This window comes from Cupressus sempervirens, chromosome 3 (genome assembly GCF_028749045.1).
Source record: "Cupressus sempervirens isolate cs-2001-9-10 chromosome 3, ASM2874904v1, whole genome shotgun sequence".
NCBI classification, from domain to species: Eukaryota; Viridiplantae; Streptophyta; class Pinopsida; order Cupressales; family Cupressaceae; genus Cupressus; species Cupressus sempervirens.
Genome location: NC_143120.1, coordinates 52,195,165 through 52,221,276, shown reverse-complemented (window position 1 = coordinate 52,221,276; position 26,112 = coordinate 52,195,165). Strand labels below are relative to the sequence as shown.

Sequence of the window (26,112 nt, the reverse complement as noted above, 5' to 3'; positions counted from 1 at the left end):
TTGTTGGAATAATGATACATTTGTCATTAGTTACAACACTTATTTGATTCTGAATGCTTACCGAGTTCATCACAGAGTTTACAGTTCATACCAAGCATTCGTTGGTTACCAAGTATGTTCAGTAGTGTTTACCGAGTCAGAAAGGTAAACGAAGGATTTAGTGTTTACCGAGTCAGGAAGGTAAACGAAGGATTTAGTATTTACCGAGTCAGGAAGGTAAACAAAGGATCTAGTGTTTACCGAGTCAGGAAGGTAAATGAAGATTTCAGTGATTACCAAGACAGAAAGGTAAAAGAAGTATTCAGTGCTTACCAAGTGAATCAAAGGAGTTAGTTTCTACCGAGTGACACAATGTTTACCAAGTCACCAGTGGTTACCAAGTTCCAAGCTACTCAGAGTGATTAGTATGGACCGAGCCCCTGCTCTTACCGAGTACATGACGATGCAGTGTATTGCAGTGGATGCCGAGTGTTAGAAGGTCACCGAGTGAGTTTGAGGAACCAGAGTTTTCTACTATCTAGCCGACTCAGTAATGTTTTGTCCACTTGTGTTCAGCCGACCTTGTTGCTGTAAATATTGGAATGGTATATATGTAATGTATTGTGCCATTTGCAAAATAGTGAAGTAAGAATGTAATTGAGCAAATTCAAAGAGAATCAGCAGCAGAGTATTCAGCAAGGTTATCAAGGAGCAGCAAAGATATATCCATCACATCAAGTGATCAGTACATAAGATCTAATCAGCAAACCAGTTGCAAGCAGATCCACTGCTTCATCTTAACAGGTGAATCAGTTTGTAAATCCTTTAACAGGGTAGACTTAAAAGTCTTTTGTAAATCTCCTAACAGAGTGCATACTTCATTGTATGTTTGTAAATCTTCTAACAAGGTGGATCTAGCAGTCCTACTTGCTCCTAATAGGGCAGATCACCAGAAGTGATCATTGTAAGCCTTAACCGGCCAACTTTATACTGCAGTATTGAAGTTTCGTGGGTATCATCCCCACCCCAGTTTTACTTTCAAATTGAAAGGTTTTTGGGTCACCAAATCAGTGTGTTAATCTTTTCATGCGTACAATAAAGAAGATGAAAGAATGGTGAATTTGTTATTATGCAGAATTGGTTTAAATTTTTTAAAGTTTACTAATTCACCCCTCCCCTCTCAATAACCTTGTTAGTCCTGAATATTTCCAACAATTTTTGTAATCTTAATTCCCTCAAGCTGATTTTGTCTCATGCTGATGTGTCCAATACTCTTTGCCTCATCTGTACTTTGTATCTACTTTGTTTGTACTTCCCCTTTGTTTGTGCTCTGTGTCTACTGCCCCTTTTAACACATCTTCTTGCAGTTTGTCCTTTTTTAGCTTTATTTCCTTATCTCCCCCTTTGGGTATTTCTCCCTTTATTTACACATATATTCTTATTATCTCCTATCTTTATTATGTCTCCCCCTTTCATGAATATCTCCCCATTTGGATATTCTTTATTACTTCCATCAAAGAATGTAGTATCTCCCTCATTCTTATTATATGCATAATGTTTATATCTCCCCCTTTTTGACACTTATGTCAAAGGGTCCTAAGAATGAATGGAATATTTAGCCAAAAATGTTTTATTTACCTCCATTATTATCTTCAGAGAAATATCCCAATTGTCTAAGGAAATTTCCAGTGCTTTGTGCTGGATGGTTGTCTCTGCTACAAGAAATACAAGGCCTTCTAATGTAGAAAGATTAGGGTCTTTCTTTAAAACATTTTTTGCATAGGCCATTTCCTTATGTAGTACTTCCAGGTGTGGGGTAATAGCAGACTGTAGTTGTATCAATTTGGCCTTGACATTGGCCTCTTTTGTTGTCAATACAGTTAATTCCTTCTGAGTGTGAAGCGTTGTGGAAAAATGCTTCTCACTTTGAGCTGGATCTTTAGGTAGTTGTGTGCTAGATATCTTAAGATTCCTCTCCAAACTCAGTAGTATGTGGCTATTTTCTTGTGTGAAAAATGATGAATCACACAATTTGGAGTACAATGAGAATATATTCTCATGTACTATTTTCACTTTTTTTACTTTCTTAGCCAATTCAACCTGTGATAGTGCTATCTCACTAGATATCTTCTCATTAACTTTCATTTGAAATTTCTTTTCAGACCATTCTAATAATTTTACATTAGTATCAAGGTCTTCATTTTGTACCTGGTCCACTATGTTGGACAATTGCTACATGATGGGCTTTGTTTCATCAGGTACAAGCAACCTAAATGCATCAAGGAATGTCTTTGATTTCTACCAATGCTTGCTTTTGTCCATACTCATTTTTGAGTATCTGCTGCTTCTTCTTACTCTCAAGTGCCTCTTGCACTTCATTTATCTGTGCCAGGTTTATTGTCTTGTAGTTAGAACTAGGTATGACTATTTCCTCATCAAGTGTGGGTCTCCATAGTGAAGTACCCTTGCTACCTTGGTAAAGCTCGAGCTTGGTGCTGAGATTTGCAGAGGTATTGCATCAGTGCTCGGCTATTTGGTAGGAGTCCTTGTAGTAGGCAAATTTACTAGTGTCTGTATTGTCTCTTGCTCTCTTTCCTTGGGGGTTTTCTCCTCTTCCTTCTCTTCTTCTCTTCTGCCTTGATCAATGACAATTATTTGAGGAGGCGCACCTTGGCTTTGTATTGTAGGATCCTGTTGCCTTGTCTTCTCCTTTGCTGACTCCTCAACAGTTGTTGTTTCTTTCACTGTAGAATCAACCTTAGCAATTGTGTATTGTGCCACTTGCTCTTTTGGTTGATCATTTGTAGCTGTGGGAGGTTGTGAAGGTGGTTCTTGTGTGTTCACCTTCTCCTTGGTAATCTCTGCTACAGCTTTTTGCAACCCTACTACACTCACCAAAACAGGATTTTTGCACAATTGTGATTGTAATGTTGTTTGGTAAAGGATCTTTTTGAGATCCTCTGCAGTCAATGGATTGATGTTCTAATCTGAGGTGTTAGGAACATCCTTCATAGTTACAATTTCTAGAGATGTAGGTGTTGTATGTGGAGGACTTACTAGTGGCAATTGGGTGTCTTGGACACTCTATTATGGCTGTTGCTACTCAATTGTTGCCTCTTCCTCTTGTTGTGTCTTCTCCACTGTTACCTCTTCTTTCTCTTTCTCTCCTTCTTCATCCTTTTCATTCTCCTCTTCTTCCTCATCATTTCTTCTCTCAAAGAGATCTTCCTGCCCTTCCTTAACAGTAGTCAATCCATAAATCAATTTCCACATTTGTGTGGATTTCTTTACAACATCCTCTATTTTATTCTATAAAATACTAAAGGCTCTGTATTTGGGTGTAAATTTGCTCCCATGTTTCTTACTAGCCTTGCTTATTTGCTTACTAGGATCAAAGATGAGACATTCTAACAGGTGATTTCAGTAAAAATCTCTTAACATAGTAGTCCAAATAGGCTGTATGAAAATTCTTTAGAAGGGTGCTTATTTAGTTGTAAGTTAAATTCCTTTAACAAGGCACACTTCTAATAGGGTGTTGAAATAATTTAACAAGGTGAGACCTAACAGTCTTTGTAAGCCTTTAACAATACAGACCTTTCACAGGGTAGATCGTGACTCATGATCAAAACATTGTAACCTTCATTTTATACACTTTATCACTGCAATAATGAAGATTTGTGGGTATCATCCCCACCCCAGTTTTACCTTCTCACTTAGAGGGGTTTTGGGTAATCATATCTGGTGTTATGTATGTGAATGCTTACATGTTTACATGATTTAGATGTATATGCTTTGCATGTTATTTCAGTTTACTCATTGAATTTATGAGATGGATATGTGGTGAACGTTTTATGGGTCCAAGTTTAAACTATTGATTCCCCACTCCCTCGAAAGTTTACCTTTCCTATTGTAGTTCCAACAGAACCCTTTACCTATTCCTTCTAATCCTTTGTTGACATCCTTACACATTCCTTTCACATCTTATAAGTTTTATAATCCATCTAGCATACCTATGCCTACTAATACATCTTCTGATCCTAGCGTTAGTACCTGAGTTTAAACCATCACTACACTACAACAGCTAGCTCATTTAACTCAATCTAAGTACAACATATCTACATGTGACATTGCTAATCCCCTTTCCTTAGATATCCTTTGTGTTGTTATCCCACGACATGCTGAGGTACAAGTGGTCTTGAGACTTATAATGGTATGGAAGATCTTGTAAAACATGTTAAAACTTTCAAGACTATATGTGGTGATTTTTCTCACGACTATAGGTTTATAGCTAAGTTGTTTCAGCATACTTTTAGGGATAGATCTTTGTAAAGGCATTCTACATTCTTATTCTATTGATTCCTTTCAAACTCTTGCTAATGTTTTCATTCAATAATTTCATTATAGTATTCGTCCAAAGATTTCTTTAACTAATTTAATAAATTGTAAGAAAAATGTATATGCACAAATTTCCTATACTATGTGTGATCATGATATTCAACATATATTTATTTCTCATTTACAGAAAGCCATGTGAAATAAGATTCTCTTTACTGAGTATTCCTCATTTTCAAATTTATGTGCAGTACTTCACCATTACAAGCTACAACTGAGTCAACTGGAGAACTCTATGCCAATGGCTCTTGTTTCTACTGATAAGACTGATGGTAGTGGAAAGTCAACCAAATTCTCTAAACCTAACAATTTAATCAAAATCATATCAATCAATATAGTTGTTGATCAAGTTGCTACTAAATCTAAACATACAACTACTTTTTTCTCTATATAACATCCTAATCATAAGTACACTCAATTATCTAAACTTTTGTTTGAGGTGATGACTAAATTGATTCATACTAGAATACCTAATCTTTCTCCTATACGTCCTATTAATACTAGTAAATTGTTCCTTAAATCTTTTGATTCAAATGCTTTCTATCAATACCATCGTCAACCAAGTCATAATACTAAAAGGTGTTATGGTTTGAAGAATGTTATTCAAGACATAATTAACTTTTACGCTATATCTATTGATGTTTAATTTAATAATACAAATAAGTATGTTGACCCACCTGAATTTGTAGATTTACACTAATCCTTTACCTTCTCAATGAGAGAATATTATTAATCAACCTTCTTTTCCCAATCATCAAATTAATTATGATGAAAAGATACAAGAAGCAAATCATGTGGTTAATCATGTTGAGTTGGAACCTCAACCTCTGATTTCTTCTCCAGTTGAACCTACACAAACACCTTTTCTTAGCTTTAGTCAGTCTGATATGTTTAAGGCACCTAATGGTCCTCTTTATGTCACTCTTAGAGTTTCTCATATTCCTTCTCGTGGTACTTTTGTTGATCCTTCTTCTGCTATGAATGTTATCATTGAAGAACACCTTCTTAATAAAGGTTTGCTTAGAGATACTTACAATACAACTTTAATGTTGATTCAAACTTGTAATTGTTCTCTATATCATCCTTAAGATTCTATCACTTTAACTATTACTCATTAAGGAAAAGTTATTTTTACTACCTTTATTTTTATTTCTACTTCCAATCAATTTCAAGTTAAGCATGGTATTCTATGGCTTTCCTCCGTGTAAGTCTTAGCTTCTCTTATTCATAAATGCCCTAAATTTCCCCATGATGGAGACATTATTGTAAGAACTACAATTCAAACAATTGCTATGTTGGCATTGATGTCAAACCTTACCAGTAAGATATTTGCTAATACTATAGAGTACCATAGAAATTTGATTGATGAAGAGGATCTAAAATTGCATCAGTTACCAACTATCATTGACTTCAATATGTTATCATATGCTTCACTTGACTGACTTTCCAACACAACATATGAATTTGTTGGTTCCTTAGCTTTAACAAATGATTCATTAACGTTTCCTACAAGATCTTTCTTATTTTATCTATGACTGATATTATTGTTCTCATTCCTTCTATTGTTCATATTTGTTCTAGGATTTGGGTTTGTCATGTTGTTAGGCATTCTCATATTATTCATCCTACAATATCTTGTAGTGTGTCTCATGTTGTTACAAATCTAATAGACTAAACATTGTTTCAATATGTAAGTCCTGATTGACCAATTTGTGCTATGCAATCTCTAGCAATATGTCCAAGATTATTGCACTTATAACACATAATACCATTTCTTATAATATTGGTTCCTCCAATAGGTCCATTTACTGCAGGGTTAGTACCTTGAAAACATTCTACTATTATTACTATTATCAAGATTAAGCTTTCTACAATTAACTACTCTATAACCAAAACCATGACAATTATAAAAATAAAAAGAAATAGGTTTAAATTACTTACCTATACAATCCCTTTTCATATGACCAAATTCAATGCATGCATAAGATCTACCTTTGAATTCATTCGTCATTTCTCTAGGTGATTCAGCTTTCTCACGCTGCTTAGGTACATCAACTTGCCAAGATTGATTAACCTACTCAACTTCCTTAGACCGTATATTTATAGATTGACTTGACTCATTCTTGTTCTTTAAGTGTTTTCTTTATGTTCAGGCTGATTAATCACAAGATCTAGTTATTTTCTAGCTTCAAATTTCTTAGCGAACTTTTCTCCAAGGTATTCAAGACATGTCTTGTCATAAGAGGGTCTCCGTATAAAGATCTATTCATCATGCTTTTCACTATTAAAGTACAATTTCTGCATACTACAACTTTGTAGACTAAGGTTCAGATGTCACTTCGGTAAGGTTAGATCACAGATCTGCATTCTTAGTTTTTCAGTGTAACTCAATTTTACTGTTATCATCCTTCAAACTCAAATTTAGATTAGCAATCTTCAGTTCATGCTTTAGGATCTCATTTTCTTTCTTCAATCTTGAAACTTCATCACTATCCTTGATCTGATCTTTAGGCTCTTTCTTGGACTTAAAATAATCTATCTTATCTATCAACTTCTCTATGTAATCTTTCACATCTTCATACTTGTCTTTCAAAGAATCTCTTTCTTTAGCAAGAATATAAGCATGCTCAGGAGCTTCTTGTAGGTTCTTCTATAACTGTTCCATATCCATAGGGATCTTGCTCAAGTTGTTAAGCCTTCTCTAAGTAACTATGCTCTGACACCAATTGTTAGAAATAGGAAATGCTTGGGGGGTGGGGGGTGAATCAGTATTTCACAAACTTTTTCCTAAAACTGAATATGCTTAACAATTGTATAACTTGCATATGAAAGTAAACTAAATATGTTGAACAATAGACACAACCATAAAGTAATCAAACTCATATCACCATACTTTGTTAATTAGGGAAACCCTGGCCAAGGGGAAAACCCTGGTGGGGATGGTACCCACAAAATGATCCACTAATAAAAAATATCTTGTGACAGATATTGACCCTATTAGGAGTTGTTATTACAATATACAAATTATGCAAAATGAATCCACTGCCCAAACATGCAATATACAAAACATGCAATATACAATGAAATTTAATATACAAAGAGTAGATACAAAAACCTCTACATAATATGTTGATATCTTCCATATCTCATATTTGTCTTTGTTGTTCTTCACAAAACTTTACTAGGATTTGCATAGCTCCAATGATACATCAAAGTTTGCATCACAACATAACATTATTCATGCTTTAGAGTTCACACAACTTCATATTCAAAATCTTCTCCTTCGTACCTTATTTTATTAATTGTTGGCCTTTGTCACTTAATATGCTTCCAAAACACAAAATTAATTCTTGAACACTTAGGGTTAACACCTAGAATGTCATCTCTAATTAGTTAAGTAATTATTTTGATAAACAAAATAATTTCTTAGTACAAAATATTCAATTACATATCTTTTACCATGTAATGCCGGCTCAATATTGTCACTCCAAAATAAAAATATATTTGTTTCTACTAAGCATATTGCCATGCGCTCATGCACACGTCATCCTGAAATACTTTACTTCCTCCAACTAAGTGCGCATGTGTCAGAAATGCATCTCTGAACTATGCTGACAAAAAATGTTCTTGTGCTGACAGATAAACCAAAACTACATCTCCAAAATATGCTGACTTAACCATCATTATATGTTGCCATAAATGACAACATCAGAATTACAGCAGTTCATCCTCAATTGGGACTATCTGGTTAGGCTCATGTGGAAAATAATACCTCCTATTTGCTAGGGAATTTATAAAGAGAGGAACAATGGGATCTTTAGGGAGATGAAGAAGAAATAGGAGTATGTAAGCAATACAGTTGTCAAGACTATTGAAGGAGAATCTGGAAATCAGTAAATGGAAGTTATCGCAAAGCCCTCTATCTATATTTGATGAAAGGATTGCTATACAATGGAATCTCTAGGAGGTGGTTAATAAATTTGATAACACTTAAAAACATAAGAGAAGGAATACTAAATTGACACCTCCAACATTTCCTAAGGTGAAGCTTAATTTTGATTGAGCTGCCAAGAATGGGGGAGTGGTTGGGGGAGGTATTATCAAGGACTCTAATGGTAGAGAGCTCATGGGTTATGCAGGTAACCTTGCTAAAACCTCTAACAATGTGGCTAAAGCTATGGGTCTATTTTGGGGACTGAAGATGGTTGTCATCTTGGGATGAACACAAATCAGCATTGAAGGTGACTCTATGTTGGCTGTGGAGATGGTCAAGGTAATGATGACCCGGGGTGGTAAATATTGGGAATTATAGGTGACATTTGGTACCTTCTAAAAAAACTAGAAAGTAATGACATACAACACCTTTACAAGGAAGGAAATAGTTTGGCATATGCTACGACAAGCCTAGGGTTGCAAGTCAAGGGTTTAAGGTGTTGGAGGCAAATGGATGCCATCTTAGTCGATACTCTAACTCTTATTGAGAAGGAACAAAAAATTTATACAAAGTGATTGATGTATATAAGTTTGAGATAAAATGTTTTTATTAGTTTTTGTGAATGCTGAATTTATTAGGGCAGGACTTGAGTTCAAATCTGAATTCAACTAATAATAGTGGTGATGTTTATTAGTTTTATGCTGAACTTGGGGATCAGAATTGGTATGATAGGGTAATCATGAGACATAGTGGTTGTACATCGACAGAGATTTTTTGGAGATTTTGTTAGTCTATTGAATAGTGAGTATTTATTATTTAATTATGAAACCTTCAAATGGATCTTGGAAGTACAATCCCCGAAGCCGTACATGGAAATTAAGGAAAGGTAAGGACAAAAGTACACACGTGTTCATCCACTGCCGAAGGGATGGGTTTTTTTAACGCATTCCATATAATTATTATTGTTGCTTGGCTTCTAAATTACTTGCAAAAAAAATTAAGTCTATTTTATTTCTAAGGCATTTGAGAGTGAGTCCAGGTGTTTTCAAACTTAGCAATCTGGAGGTTTTAGAGAACTCATAGAAAAACTTGGAAATGGGGGGGATATGGTTCGTATTGAGCCTTCCAGAATTAAGGATTATGTAAGGAAACTATATACTTGGATGGCTCTGAGTGAAGGTGGCCTTGTTCTATATATGGAAGCTATGGTGGGGTACAATGATAATATTTTAGCTCAATTTGTGAATTCCTACGTTGAAAGGAAGGTCACTATTTATGACATTTCATTTCATATGAATGAGGAAATCATTGCCATAGCTACTAGTCTCTCAAGGGACGAGCGAAAATTTAAGGTCACAAAGGTTATGGACAAGGCCAGTATGAATAGATTGCTCAAGAAGATTGAGCATCCACTGGGGTTAGGTGTGGTTTCAACAGAAAAAGTCTCTTGTCCAAATGCAATGAGACATGCTTCATTCTGATGAAGTTTTTGACTTTAGAGGCTAGGTTTGGGGTCTGTTACTTTTCTCATTTCCCTTTGTTGAATCACTTCAAGCACCATCATGAAATTTCAATACTTTTTTTCCTTTTGCATGATCTTTAAGCCTCTTTGGCACATGCTAGAGATAGGAAAAAAAGGGGTAAAAGCTATACCATCCATCACTAGGGTTTAATTTTGCAGCTTTATAATTTCTAGCATGCCCTAGTGCCACCCCGTCTTTCATAAGTAATCAAGACCCACTGTTTCTGCCTAATAATGGTGGTGTTTGTTATATAGCTCCCACCCCCAAACCTTCCCCTTTGTTCACACCCTTGGGAAACACCTAAAAGAATGGGACCCATAAAAAGCCAAAAGTTAAAAAAAGGAGGAAACTAAATTGGTTGATTTAGAGGAGCAAAATGAGGGGGGTAGAAGAAGGTCTCGATGGCTTGCTAAAGGTAGGGTCAGGATATTAACGAGGAAATGGAAATGGAAGCCAACAAGAGAGGACAAAAATGTGAAGAGGAAAGTGGGGAAGGGGAAAGATTTGGAGGAGACAGGGACTGAGGAGACTAGCTTGGTATCGTAGGAAATAAAAACCGAGAAAAGGAAGAAGAAGAAGGTGAGTAGGAAAAAATCCATGTGTCAGCTAGCTTCACCATGAATGGAGTGAATTTTACTTCTCATGTGATCCCTTCTCTGGGAAAGCATAAAGAAGATGGTTTCTACTAAACCCATGTTGTTGTAGGTTCAGACTACACAGTCTCAGAAAGGAAATTGTGTTGGTTGCCAGGAGTTGTCTAGTAATGTTAAGGAAATCAAGTAGGTGATGGTGACCCTCAAGGAATAATTTGAGGCTTTGGATGAGAGTTTCACGACTCTATCCAAGTTCTCCCTTAAGGTCACTCATGCTATTGCAGTCATGCTTCAGCTCCTTTGGCAGAGGAATGAGGAGAACAACCTTGGTGTGGAGGATTGTGCTAAGCTTTATGGCTTCTTGGCAAATGACTAAGCTAAAGTCGAGTTGGTCAAGAAAGAAAAGGTGAGGGACAATTTCTAGGCCTTTTGTGTGTTTAGTTTTTTCTTGAGACTTTGGTACTGGCTATGTCCAGCCTTTACTTTTGTTATCAGGCAATTAGGCCTTATGGAGTGTTTAATTTTATGGTTTATACTCAGTAGGTGTTAGACCTCTACTTGCTTACCTAGATTAGTTTTCCTAGTTTGGAAAAAGTTTATGGAGTTGAGTAGATGCGTTGTTAGTCATGTTTTGATATATGCTATTCACTAATAATTTTGTGTTCATCTCTGGTAGATATAAGAATATGTATGTTCGCATTTCTAGTTGGGACACTGTTTTTTGATTTCTTTGGCAGGGTAGAATGCTGATAGTTTCTTTTTGTTAATGTGTTGTCAATGTTTTAACCATGGTTATATATTGAGGGACAACCCTCTTATTTTGGGTGCTATTAATATCAAAAACAAATAAATTGAGTTCTAGTTGGTGTATTAGAACTCATTTTAAAAACTCGTTAATACAAACAATTCAAAAAGTATCACAATACTTAGCCTACAACAAGTACTAATAATCATTTTGGTGTATTATATACCAATCATTAGCTGTGATGTAAAACGGAATAAAATTTTAATGTTTGTAAGAGAACATCTTCTCAAATAATATTGACAATTAAGTGATTTTGTATTCTAGTACTTATAATTCAGACTTATGTCAGAAATATAGAGTTTTCCTCCCCATTCTTTTTCTTTGGTGCAACGCTTAACACTTGAACAGGGTAATAATCTAAATATAATTTTCAGTTAAGGAAAATTAAGACATGAATCTATTATATATATTAAAAAAAATTGATCATATATATTTGTAGTGCAAAATACAACATATTTTAGATAAAATAAATAAGACATTTCTTTATATATGTGATAAAAACTTAAAATTTACATTACATACTATGATATATTATCCAAATGAAAGTTATACTTTACCTTCATTTTTAAAGATCGAATGTACTCTATTGACAATTTTTCCTGCAATGTTCATATAACATGCTATGATTAACATTAATCAGGCTATAACATCATTTCATATTTTCTGAACAAATTATTCAAAAATGTGTTATAATTCAAGTTTACGCAACTTATAAAATATTAAACTAAATTTGAAATGTTTTTAATATTGCCTTTCTTGACCATATCCTTCTAGCACCCAAGCTGATCTGCTTCTCGAGGCATTGTAGCTCTCTAAAATTTAGCAATTCTAAATCTTCACCAATCATATGTCTGTACCATTAGAATAATATTTCCTATTAGTAAACCAATAAAAATATTATAGTTTAAAATCTAATACATGAAAGTAACATTTTCAATACAAAGTGAATTAAAAATTCTTACCTATCACTTTTCTCTAAATGTGTAATCCGTTTTTGCATGTTCTCCAATTCCAAACGTAGCGTCTATTGACATTTAACCAATCAATGATCAATAATATGACATGAATTCTTAAAAATAGATAACATATAAGATTATATATATGTGAGAGAGAGACCTAAATTCTACAAAATAGATAAGATGTTTATGTGTGATCTAAAGTATATATTAAAAAAAAAATTGATATGTAGAATTATTAATCGTTATTTTATTTTTTTTGAATCATTTGATTTTAGTATCTATCATATGGCATGTTCATTCTTAAATTAGTCTATTTCAAAGAGATGGATGCTTTCAGGAATCCCCCTCATTGCAATGCTACTTTTATTAGAATATTTTCTAGATGTCGAGACATTCTAAGCTTTTTCAAAGGTCACCTACACACAAGCATCTCTTACAACACTCAATAAGGGTCACATAGTGACTTGTATTTGAGGTAAGTTACAATAGTTTAATTAAGTAAAATAGAAAAGATTATAATAACTATTAAATAATGAATAAAATTAATAAATAAATTTGAAAATTTTAGAAATATTGAATCAATCAAAAAATAGTTACTAGTATTTTATTCAAATTCTTTTTTTTTTTTTTTTTTCTAAATAAAAAGACAGACAACACCTAATACAATAGGTTATTTGACATAAAAATCCAGAATACTAATAGTAACTACAAGGTCATATTTTAAGAAATAATTTATATCAAAATGTAATTGAAAATAATTGTAGATATTAATTTCAGATATTTAATTTTAACTATTCATCCTTACATCACATTCGTATATTTTGGATTTGATTGATAATACAAAAAAAAATTGGTTGAACTAAGCAAAGATAAAAATAATGAGCCACATTTCTTTCAAACTATTTGAAAGCATTGTACTAAACTACTGATTTTATTTTTAACTCTAGTTTGATATAGGTAAGGAAATAATTAATATGGACTGCTTTCAAACCACATGAAAGTAACTTATCGAACCACATGAAAGTAATTTATGAAAGCATATGAAAGCAGTATATTAATGCAAAAAATTCCAATACTCCAACAAGAGGCACAAAATCCATGAGATTTGAAGTTTCAATATAAGCATTAGATTGACGAGGGCATAGCACTTTCCATCATAATAAGTACTCGGCCATCATAACAATTGGATGATTGATTTAATGAAAATGTGAGTAAAAATGATGAAGGTGGAATATTTAGATTAATGAAAGCATACGTTGAATTAGTAAGAAAACATTAAATTTTAATTAACATGAATCTTGAAATATAAACTCACATCAACTCTCACACTGTTCCACAAATGACTATTTTTTATAAATGTCTTCAAACACTTCTCTTATTATTATCTTCGAACGATTAAGTACATGATATTATCAATAATACAACGTAGTTCATGGTCATGAGATTGCAAGCCGTACCGGCAAAAAGAATCGTGTTCTAGAAGAGAAGACTAAACTTTATTCAAACAAGTCTTCCGATCACAGTGAATATTTTATTTGACTTCCACAGAGATAGGGACGCTTAAGATACTTTATTGCATGTGCATCTCCTTTTATGTTGGATGATGTGTAACAAGTAACTACTAGCAGTTATTTTATTAAAATACCAACTTACCGTATTCAACTATACTTCATAATTAATAGAATAAGTAAGACTCCCAAGCATGACATAACTATGTTGCTGAAAATCCGTAGAATCAGACTGAGTCAATGAATGAAATATGGAAATTAAAGCCAACCTGTTATGTTGTTATGTCTGTGCCTGATTTCGCTCCGTCAAATAAATATTATATAATTATTGTATTAGTTGTATGGAATAAAATAAAATAGTATATTGCCTACAACAATTACAATAATAAACTCTAATTTAAAATTAAAAGGAAGTGATAAAATTGTGAAAATTGCATTCATAATGAAGATTTGTGAAGCTTTAGACTATACAAGAGGTGTTTCCCTTGACGCTCTACCATTGGGTCCTCTACTCTTTTACCTTTGCAGGGGAGTCTAACCTTGATCAGATTGCAGGCACTTCCTTTTAACCTCACACCTCTATCCACCATTGTTATATTTAATGCAACCATTGTCATGTTTATTAATTTCAATATAATTATAATTGTCAATGTTTAATCTTAACTATTATCATCATCACAATTTTAATGTTAACAAATTTAAGCTTTATATGATACAGCAAATTTTAATTTTCAATTCTTATACTTAGTCCTATACATTATTTTAGCTAATATTTAAAGTAGTATATATATATTTGAGTCGTGTTTATCACCTTTCTCTCGTTCCCCACCTTTAATTTTTCACCTCTGGAAATAGGGTTTTAGTATTCTAATCCTTTAACTAATACCCTAATTTCCATATATAAAATTATATTGTTTACAATCATTAACTAGAAAAAGGCGGGGGTTCCATGAGGGGGGCTTAAGCTCTATTTTTGAGGAAGAGGGTTGTTTGGGGCTAGAAATTGCTCCACTAGCTTACGCATGTTTTGTGTCACTTGTCAAAATATTTTAGTTTAAATAAATTGTTACAAAATTTTATTAAAAGAATTTGATTTTAATTTACTTTTTTACGCACAAAATAGAGAAGACAACAATTATTGTTTTCATGAGATGGCCACCTCCATTAAAATTTGGAGTTTAATTTTTAAAATAACAACTAGGTTTTTAGAAGTCCCCTTCCATGAGATGTAGTCTAATTGTCTTAAAATTAATTTTTTTTTTACAATAAAATTTAACAAACAAAATAAGTTCTCAAAGATTTCATATTTATCTTACATTTTATAAATCATTTATGTTGATAAATTTATATATTATTTTTTCATTGGTAAAAACAAATAGTAGCTTAAAATTAAAATACAAAATATGAAGCAACTTTATATAGTTAACTACAATGGGAATTTCAATCTTTTCCAAGAGTATATGATATAAACTAGTGTGAGTGTGCTAGTAGTAATTGAGCTCTAATTAGTTAGTTTGAAGTTTGAAATTTTCAAGAAATTAAATATTTAATTAGGATTGAGAAAGCTTTAACATATTAAATATTTATTTAGACTTGAGAACGATTTAACATTTAAATTCAAACTAGAAAATAAAACTATATTAAAAATTCCTATTATATTTTTTAAAGATAAAATAAACAAAAGAACACAAAGAGGGGGGAAAAAACTAACCAAATTGATCATATTTATATGTAGGTTCATTAAGAAAAAATCTTTATAACAATAGAATATTATTAAAAAATTTAAAGATATTCAACATCTATCTAATGTTGGAACATAATATAATTACTACATAGCACTAATATTATGAAGTATCTTTTTTTTATTAAAACAACTTTGCTAAATAATGGACTACTTATTTGATGGTTGTGAATGCTTGGTAGGTATTGAACATTTTGAAACTTCAAGGAAAGATTAAATGTTCCCTATACTTGTACACACTATTCATGTTTCAAGCATAGATAAGATAAGATAAGATGAATGTGCTAATGTCCAGCAAAAGCCCGTGAGAGACTACAGTACTGAAAAACATATAAAGAGACCATTATGAGCAATAGGAACACCAAATGCTGGTCACAAGAAGAACAAGACAGGAAAGAAAGAGACCAAAAACCAATAAAGAAAAACCACTTAACTGCTCCTAACAAGCGAGCAGTCAAGAACTTAGGTGTATCCACTTGTGGGAGAGTGGGACCTATGCCACTTTGAAGCATTGTTGAGGGCCATGCAATGTTTCGAGTTTAGCCTCTATGAGGTCTCACAGATCTAGTGTGATCAATAACGAGGGAAAGGGGTCACTTCGTTCCCCAGGCCAGGTCTTCCAAAGCGAAGAATGAGGTGATGAGATAGTCAATAGACTGTGATGACAAGGATGATTATTGAGAGTACATGATCCGGTTGTGAAGCAACAAGGACACCTTAAAATAAAATGCAAGATGTTCCTAAAAAATTTGGATGAGAGGGATGTGCACTCTCTGACATTGCAATAGAAGCTCCCTTTTATCTCATAGAAGGTGGGGCATGAGAGAATAAAGTCTGTTTCAGTTCTACCTCCCCAAGCTAGCAGAGACAACAAACCCTCTCCTCTCTTTCAACTTGATGGTTAGTTTGGATCCATAACCTTTGAGAGCTAGCTCCAAAAATGCCCAGAGAAATGTGTAGGGCCTGAGTCTATCGCCTAGTGATGTACCATGGATGTACAATAATCTCATCCTGAATATCCATGATGTGCTCTAGGTAGGAAGTTATCTTCAACCTAAGCCCACCTGGAGTGTTGCTCCTTTTAGAAAATAATGTCCACCAAAATAACTAGAGGGGGGAGAGTTAGTTATGCATTTAAAACAAACCTCAATATCTTTTTAAATTTTGAAATATGTAAATAATAGATGAAATAACCATAGAATGGTAACCATACATAATAAGACCAAATATGTTAACTAAGGAAACCCTTGAACGAAGAGAAAACACCGATGGGAATTATGCCCACAAGACGATGTGGTGATATTAAAGTTCTTGTGAATGGATGAACTCTATTAGAAGCTAATAAAATATAGTCACTGCATATGAGTCCCTGTTAAGAGATTTTGAATCCCTTTCATGATATTCAAACCATGTTCGGTTACGCCAACCCTATTAGGAATTGTACCAACCATGATAGGAGTTGAAAGGACAAATGAACCCACTATTCAAAAATCATCAAATTGTCTTTACCAAACAATCTTGAAGATATCATATCCAAATTATGAAATGAATCAAACAACAACTTAAACTCTAATACAATTCCTTTGAATCTCACAGTACATCCTCAACATCAATCTCTGCTCTATCAAACAATATTAGCTTTAAAGCTTGTATAAACAATAAAATAATCTCCTTGATCCAATGCCCCACTTACAACCAAGAAAATGACCTTTCCTTCATATGAAGTCCTTAAACAAGTATTGAGTTGGCCTTGAGGGTTTCTCAATTTATAATGAATAATATAAGACCACATTAAGATATGTTGCCCCTAGCTGATAATGTTCTTAATGCTAGCATAAATGTTGATTGTATTCCTTTGGGGAATATCCTAAGCATTGGAGAGACTTTTTATGATTGACATGTTGCATTCATGATTGTGTTTGTCATTGTTGTCAATATAGCATTGTTTCTGTAAAGTCTGGCAAAGTAGCAAACAAAGAACGAGGTCATACGGATTGTATATTGATGATCAGGTATGTTGGCTTCTGATTTGATAGATTTCAACAACCTTTTTACAACATCAAAAAACCTAGGAATTAGCCAAATACCATAATGGGTATTTTGAGAAAAGAGGTAAAAGGACCAACTAACAAGACTCTAACGTCTTCTCCACTTTGAATTTTGCAAGATTCAAGCAGATTTACCTAGGAATTCATTCTTATTCATTTAATGTTCAGACTCTCAACATGAACTCCACTAATAACAAATGGTTTAGCCTTCTTTCTTCTAAATCTAGAACAATAAGAGAGATGACAAACATCTACTTTATCAAACCCTAGAACTTCATGAATCAAGCACAGGCTGATATTTCAAACTTCAACAACAAAATAGAATTATAAAAAAAAATTATTTCTATCAATTTTACATGATGAAAAATATCCTAACTTGATCAACTTCAAATGTTACTAGTGCCTTATCTATTGGGCTATAAACTCGTAGGAATTAGACATCTACTTATAGATCTCATTTTGACACTTTGTGAAAAGATTATCTGTATTCATTTCAAGATCTCATACTTATCATATCTGCAATCAAAAACATGAAGTTCTTCCAATTGACATTAAGCATTTACATAACCCATTAGATTATCATAAAAAGCTAACTGAAATATAATTCAAGATGAATTACAACTCAGATTTAATAAACTTTTCCATTAAATCTTAGAGAATAGAATAAAGATGAGTGAAGAGACAAGATGTAGGATAAACACCTAGCTTTCTGCATTTGTATTAGTTTCTTTGAAATTGGGTACAATTCAATGACCATTTCTATCAAGACATAACACAAATAGACTAGAGACATAACACAAATACACTAGCAACTGTAAACTTTCTATTCAAATTTGGAATATAATTATAGTATGCATGAACCAACTCATACTGTACAAACTTAGTTCAACAATATGCAAACTCTGGCCCTTCTCTAGCATTGGAAACTCACTTATATAATGTGAGTTGTGACAACTTCAAGTGTAGAGGGAAAAGGACAGCTGTCAAAAACAAAGATTTATGTACAAGACAAAATATCACTTTCACTACTACACAAGAAGAACAAAAACATTAGTGGCCTTTTGCTTGATAACCAAATGACTTTTTTATTCATTTCTTTGTGGTGGGGCCAATTTTGTTTTGTTTTTTTCTTGTTCCTCCACATTACCTGGTGATTGGTCTTTTTCTTCTTGCCTTTCCTCAGGTTGTGGGACCACTATTTCTTCTTCTATTATGCTTGGCTCTGATACTTTAATATCTATAGCAGTTGGTTGATCATCTTCTTTGTCAATTGTTTGAACAACTTTATCAACAAAATAGAGTCCTTCTCTAGCTGTTGATTTGTCCTGCAGTCTGTCCTCATATGTCATTTGTAGCAATTGTGAGTCGGAATAAGATTATATCATCCACTTGTTAAAAGTAGTGTCATCTAGCCAACTTAAACTTAGGATTTCTCTCTTTTCAAAATATCTTTTCCCAAATTCTTTATCTAGTAAAAATCCTATTGAAATGAATTAAAGAATATTTGGACTTGAACAACCTCCTCAACTATTTGTGCAAACTAAATATAATTTTCTTTGTTTACAACTTCATTCATTCTAACACTCATGATTTATTTTAACTCATTTCCTCACTCCTTACTTTTCATGATGTTTAGGCCTTTTAGCAAATCAGGAAAAAGGTCAAAATTCCTAGTGAGATATTTAGGAAAACATATTTTCAATTTCCTTTGCAACATATCTCTTTTCTGGTCAAAATACAGTAGGTCATTTCTTCATTATATGTTTTCTCAATCTAATCATTAATTATATCAATGAAAGTAAAACATAGAGCAATGATATCATCCTCCCTATTGATCTATTTATTCAAAATTTCCCCCAAGGTAGTTTCATTGCTCTCTAATTCTTTCCAAATAGTTACTACCCTTGACATTTCTAAATAGAAGAGAGGCGAAATTCTTCTATCAACTAGAAAATAAATTATGTCCCTGACCCTATCTTCATATTGGATTTGCACATCTGCTTGTGTTGCCCTAAGTTTGGCCTTCTCCTTGCTCAGTTCATATGCAGTGTAAAGTTCTAGCTACTAGGGTGCACTAGGGATTTCCACAATAGGACCAGTGGGAGGTGGTGGAGCAAGGGAAGCTGCATTTAGAATATGGTTGGATTCTTCTAACACCTTTCACTTAACTTGTTGCTTTTGTAAGTTTGAAATGACTTTCTTCATTTCATTTATTTTCCTTCCCCTCGCATCTTATGCTTCTAGTACTTTTTCAAACTTTGTATTTATCTCAAGAAATTTATTCTTATCCTTCACAGCTACCTCTACACTAAAATCATATACCTCTTTATTCATTTGGACAACTTTCTTGTGCTATCCACTTCCCCAACTCTCTAAACCACTAGGCTTCTTGTCTGCTCAGCATCTGAAGCTTCCTAGAGTGTTGTCTTATACCTCTTCTAGATAGACCATATTACTAGGCCCTTGTGATTAGCAATGTCTCATTCTAGAAGTATGAGCACTCTTGAATCTTTCAAAAATTGCCTTCCCTCTTAAGGGGTTATCTAACTAAAATCCTGCATCAAACTAGCCTTCATTTCCTCCTCTACATCAAAGTCATGTTTATTAGGTTGCTCTACCTTTTCTTTCTTACCTTTTGCCTCAAAATTTGCTATATTGCTCCTCCAGCAAAAATGGATAAAGGCCCTAGATTTAGAAAAATTGTCATCATCCAAAAATCTTTTGGCAGCCTATTCTACAATAGGATCCATCTCTTTCCCTTTAAAGTCTTGAACAATGTGGGCTAAGAGTGGCATTGGAGGTTCTTCAGACATCCCTTCCTCTACTTCTAATGCTGCTATCAAAACATCATCATGACCCCCTATCTTTTTCAATTGCTTCCTCAAGGAATCCTCACTATCAAAATGGATAGAGGTTTGGGATGTGGAATATTCTTTTGCCCTTGATGAAGATCCTTCCTCCAATTTATATACTTTTGCAGCTAGTGCCGATGGTGCGTTCTCTGAATGTTGCCTTTTTTGTACACTACTACAATTTGTGCCCCCACATTGCTGGCAACTATATATCTTGCTTTCTTTTGAAGGATATATTCCCTTGGACTAATAATAACTTTATTATCCAATCTCCTTCTTTTCATTTAGGGTTTGCATAATCCAAGTAAAATGGGCCATGAGTTTTTTTTATTTTATCTCCCCAAAATTTAATATCCACCAAGGGTCATAGTTCCTATCTAAGGCGCTAACAAATTCTAAAACCCTACAATAAACCTTCCACATTTCCTTCTTTACTTGCTGCTCTTGCAAAAAAAATTCATTTCTAAATATATCTTCAAGAAAGTAGACTATTTGTTCATATGACTTAGCCTTAGTTCTTTCTTTGAACATTTCATACAATCCTGTTGAATCAATGAAGTGAGAATGAGATTTGGGCTTTTGATATTTGTCAAGAAATATAACCAAATGTCTCCATCCTCCTTTGGTAAGCACAAAATTCTGAATGATTGCAAAATTTGGGAAGATGGTTTCCCTAGATCTTCCCACCAATTCCCTTTCTTCTAGTCTACCAACCTACCACAACAACTCAACAATTTTTACTTTTAGAGGCCCTTAGTATGGTAGGACACGAGGTTTCCGTTGGAAAAAATATACTCTGAACACATTTGAAACTGAGTAAGGGATAAAGTCTTCTTAGTTTTGGCTAACCTTCAAACCCATAACATGATCTTTGGGGCTTTATTAGCTCTAGTAAAGCTGGTTGAGGAATTCATGGGTTGTCTCCACTGAAAACCATCCTCATCTTCGATGCCAAATATCTGTAACAGCGGACAAAACTAGCATCTATGACTTCCCAAGTCATATCTGCACTCCAGAGCTGAACTGGTAGCTTCTCTCCACCCTTTTCTAGCTGTAATTTCATTTCTCTTGCAAAGACAAAAACACCCTCATATAAGCACATGTACATGAAAAATGAATACTAGCAAAAGTACTTATCAACCTTACCCTTGATGATGCCAATTAGTCCATTATGTATCGCCTTGGCTAAGTAAGTTGCAAGATCAAAAATCGAGCTCATACCATACTGCAAATTTTGAGCAATCATAAAAACTAAAGACCCTTGGATGTGGTCTTGCTCATCCATGTCAAAGATTTTTCAAAGGAAAATATAAAGGGCCTATGCACAAGGATTAAAAATTTATTTAATAAGGGCTCTGGGGTGTGACGGGTCACAAATGTAAGATGCTCCACCTTTGCTAAATGTTCTAATGGTCCTCCTCAAAGATATTCTTTGAGCATCATTCCTTGATAGTAGATCATCCAAGTCGATATATTTGTGCAATGCAAGATTAGGGTTCAGCATAAAGACTTCTTTGATTACTTTAGTTGTAACTCTGAAAAGGTTATCTCTAGCGTGGTTCTTAACGACCCTCAACACAAGATCATACATTTTTGCCAATATTGTTAGGAAATTATTGTCTCCATGAACACATCGAGGACAACAAATTTTCAAATGTCAAACTCCTAGACATTGCTCAGTGGTGTATCGTGATTTCTTTGTGAAAAGTACTTCCTATATAATTCCAAACTATCCATTGATATCTCATTATCTCTTAGTCAGTTTTCTTTGTCATAGAAACCCTCATCAATTACCAATCTAGGATTCTTGGAAACAAATTATTTTCCTTTTGTTGTTCCATTAGTAGAAAGGGGCATTTGTTTGAGAAAATCATCATGCACATTTCTATGTTGATAATCTATCTTTTTGGAAAAATCCCTTCGAGGAGGCATTTTTGTTGGAATATTAAATGAAGCGTACATTTTCCCCTTGAGCCAAATGCTCACCTACCACCACTGACATCCAGAACAGACAGAAACATAAATACAGTGGGTGAGATTTTGAAAACAGAAAAGAGGGGAAAAATGGAATGTGAGAAAAAGGAATGTTTATTCATTCATTCAGTGAGTTCAAGCAGATCAGTAGTTGCAGAGCAGAGTAGAAGAAGGAAGAAGAAAAGAAGTTTGAGCTTGTAGTTGCACGTGTTTCCCTTGTTCTCTCTATAAGTTTATTATTGTTGAACTTATCCTGTTGAAGCAGTGATTGCTCCAGGCACCATTGTATGCAGCCATTAGAGTTGCAGATTTAAAGTTTTTGAGGTATTAAATTTTTTTGAAACATTATCAGTTTAGGTTTATTTTAGGGTTTTCTGGTTGAACCCCAATGCTCCCAGATTTTGTAATGGTTTAATCAAGTTGAATAGTAAAGCAAGCAGGCATACTTAAATCCATTACTCTTCCCTTGAATGTTGCATTTGACAAGTTTGTTTTTTGAAGCTTAATGTTTTGGCTCTTTGCTGTTAATGGTGAAAGCATTTACGTTGCAATTTTTTCTAAGTTATAATATTTTCAATTTGAAACAGAACACTCGGCATCCTCTTTGCTGTTAATTTTTTCTAAGTTATAAATCTTAGTTGGAGCCGAGCTCACTCGGCATCCATTGGTGCCAAGCATTTCATTGTGGCCGAGCATTGCCTTTTGTGTGCCAAGCTTACTCGGCTTCCTTGTGCTGAGCTATTTTCTGTCTGTCACTCGACACCTGTTTTCTTTCTGGCACTCAACACCTTCAGGTGCCAACCAAAACTGGCACTCGACACCTTCATGTGCCAAGCAAATATTTAAGTGCCGAGCAAAGATTTTTGAGTTAGGGTTGTGAGATTTTTTAACTTATATTTCTCACATGGTATCAGAGCTTTGAGGCCCCACATCCACAATGAGTTAGGGCATTTGTTTTTTCTTAGGATATTTGACATGGCAGATGATACAGAAAATATATGGCAGTAGCCATCACCATTCAATGGACAAAATTATGATACACGGGAAAAGAAGATGAAAACTATTATGATTGCAAATGATTTGTGGGAGTTTGTAGTTAATAGATTCAATGATGTGACTGATCCAACTCAGTATGTTGCTCTCACAAATTCACAGAAGACTCACTTGAAAGACTTAAGGAGGAAAGATGCAAAGGCATTAAGTCTTATTGAAGTAGCAATGATAGAGACAGTATTCCCAAAGATTGCAGAAGCAAATTATGCAAAAGAAGCATGGGATATCCTTGAGACAAACTTCAAGGGGACTGATAAAGTCCATAATGTAATGCTACAGAACATCAGGAGGGAGTTTGAGAACCTTAAAATGAAGGAGAATGAATCAGTTGCAGACTTCAGTTCAAGGACCTCAAATGTGATTAACCAATTGAAGTCAAATGGAGAAGACTATCAAGAGCAGAGGATAGTGGAAAAGATATTGAGGAGTTTACCTCATAAATATGACAATTTGGTCATGACCATAGAAGAGGCAAAAGACCTCACTGTTTTGACAATGGATGAGTTGATGGGAACACTTCAAACCCATGAGCATAGGATCAATAGATCTACTTCTTCATCTTCCCAAGAGCAAGAATTCAAGGCTCAAACAAATCCAAGAGGAAGAGGGAGAGGAAGAAATGGCTCAGGCAGAAACTCCAGAGGTAGAGACCGAGGTAATGAAGGACAAAGGAATGCTGCAGCAGAAAGGTCAGGAAGAGCAGATGGAGCAAGTAGCTCTCAAAATACCTCAAGAGGAGGTAAGAAAAACTACAACTCAAATAAGAGTAATGTAGAATGCTACTAATGTCATAAATATGGGCATTATGCAAATGAATGTTGGAAGAAGCAAAATGATCAGTCAGGACAAGCAAATGTGGCTGATGTGAATATGGAAAGTGAAAATAATGCCACTGCCTTCATCATGTGTAATGTTGGTGAAGAAGGAAGCCCTGAGGTTTGGTACCTCGACAGTGGATGTAGCAACCACATGAGTGGTAATGAAACCTTGTTTTCATTCATTGACAAGAGTTTCAAATCAAAAATTAAGATGTGTAACAATGGAACTCTACCAGTTGTGGGCAAAGGATCTATTATGGTCCACACCAAGAAAGGTGAGAAGAAGGAAATACAAAATGTGTATTTCGCCCCTGGTATGAAGCACAATTTGATGAGCATTGGTCAGCTCATTCAAAATGGATACAAAGTGTTGATGGAGAATGACACGTGTGTCATTCATGAAAAGGACGGGAGCAAGAACCTACTTGCAGCAGTTCAAATGACAAAAAACAGAATGTTTTCCTTGAAGATAGAGACATGTTTCTCATCTCAAGTTGGTGCTGCACCTCCCACACAATACGCTCTAATGAGTGTGATTGAAGACCCCTCACGGCTATGGTACCTCAAGTATGGTCATCTAGGCTATGCTGGTTTAAATTTGTTGTCAAATAAAAGAATGGTAGAAGGTTTTCCACGCACAGGAAATTCATGTGACAAATGTGAGGCTTATATTTTGGGTAAGCAACATAGGCTTCCCTTTAATTCTGAAAAATTCTAGGAGGGCTAGATATCCATTAGAATTAGTGCATTCTGACCTAGTCGGTCCTATGCAAGTTACTTCCACTGGGGGGAGTACTTATTTCATGATATTCATTGATGATTTCAGTCGTAGGAAATGGGTGTATTTCTTAAAGAATAAATCTGAAGCATTTGATAAATTTGTAGAATTTAAAGCCTAGGCTAAAAGAGGACGTGGACACTATATCAAGGTCCTCAGATCAGATAGAAGAGGGGAGTATACCTCCAATTCTTTTGTAAATTTTTGCAGGAAACATGGCATAAAGAAAGAGCTCACAGCGAGCTACACACCACAGCAAAATGGAGTGGTTGAAAGAAAGAACAGGACCATTCTTGAAATGGCAAAGAGCATGATGAAAGAGAAAGGTCTCCCAACTGAATATTGGGAAGAGGCTATGGAAACAACAATTTACCTAATTAATAGGTGTCCTACAAAGGCAATTCGTGATAAAATTCCAATGGAAGCATGGTCATGAGGAATATGGACAATTGAACACCTAAGGGCGTTTGGATGTGTTGCATATGCACGTGCCTAAAGAAAAAAGGCAGAAATTGGATGACAAAGGTGTGAAGTGCATCTTCAAAGGGTACAACTCAAAATCAAAGGCATACAAATTGTATGACCCATTGAACAACAAGATGACTCTTTCAAGAGATGTGAAATTTCTTGAAAATCAGTCTTGGTATGGTCCAACTGATAAGTCATCGAGCACTTCGAGTAAAGTGCCAATTATGAATGAAGAGGATGCTGATGAACAACAAGAAGAAAGAGAAAATAGAAGAAAAGGCAACCAGGTTCAGTCATTGCCGAGCTCCTCTAGGCATGACCGAGTGTTAGTGCTGAGTACCAGTTAAAACCAAGCTAGTCGGCAATGCAATAGCAGTGAAGATTCTGATCCTACACTCTCCTCCCTGTTACCAAGAAAGACCAGGAGTCTTAGGGAGATATATCAAGATGAAAGCTATGAAGATTATGATGAGAGTGTCAATTTTGCATTATTTTCTCATAGTGATCCAATATATTTTGAAGAAGCAATCAAAGAGAAGAAATGGTGTAAAGCCATGGATGAGGAGGTAGATGCTATAGAAAGGAATGAGACATGGGAGCTAACTGAATTGCTTCCCAAGAAGCAAGTGATTGGAGTGAAATGGGTCTATAAGACCAAATGCAATGCTGAAGGCAAGATTGATAGGC

The 26,112-nt window shown here is 34.4% G+C and overlaps 1 protein-coding gene across 2 annotated transcripts in view; it reads right to left on the bottom strand.

The window, feature by feature from the left end:
* The window catches only part of LOC149564742 (transcription factor CAULIFLOWER-like), a 251,007-nt gene that overhangs the window by 60,667 nt on the left and 164,228 nt on the right, over nt 1-26,112 (bottom strand). For both annotated transcript variants that reach the window (XM_089818337.1, XM_089818338.1), the window contains exons 3-5: nt 12,189-12,250; nt 11,978-12,077; nt 11,784-11,825 (exon numbers count right to left, since the gene is read on the bottom strand). In XM_089818337.1, coding sequence (XP_089674463.1) covers nt 11,784-11,825; nt 11,978-12,077; nt 12,189-12,250 — 204 coding nt within the window. The remainder of the gene's footprint in view (nt 1-11,783; nt 11,826-11,977; nt 12,078-12,188; nt 12,251-26,112) is intronic.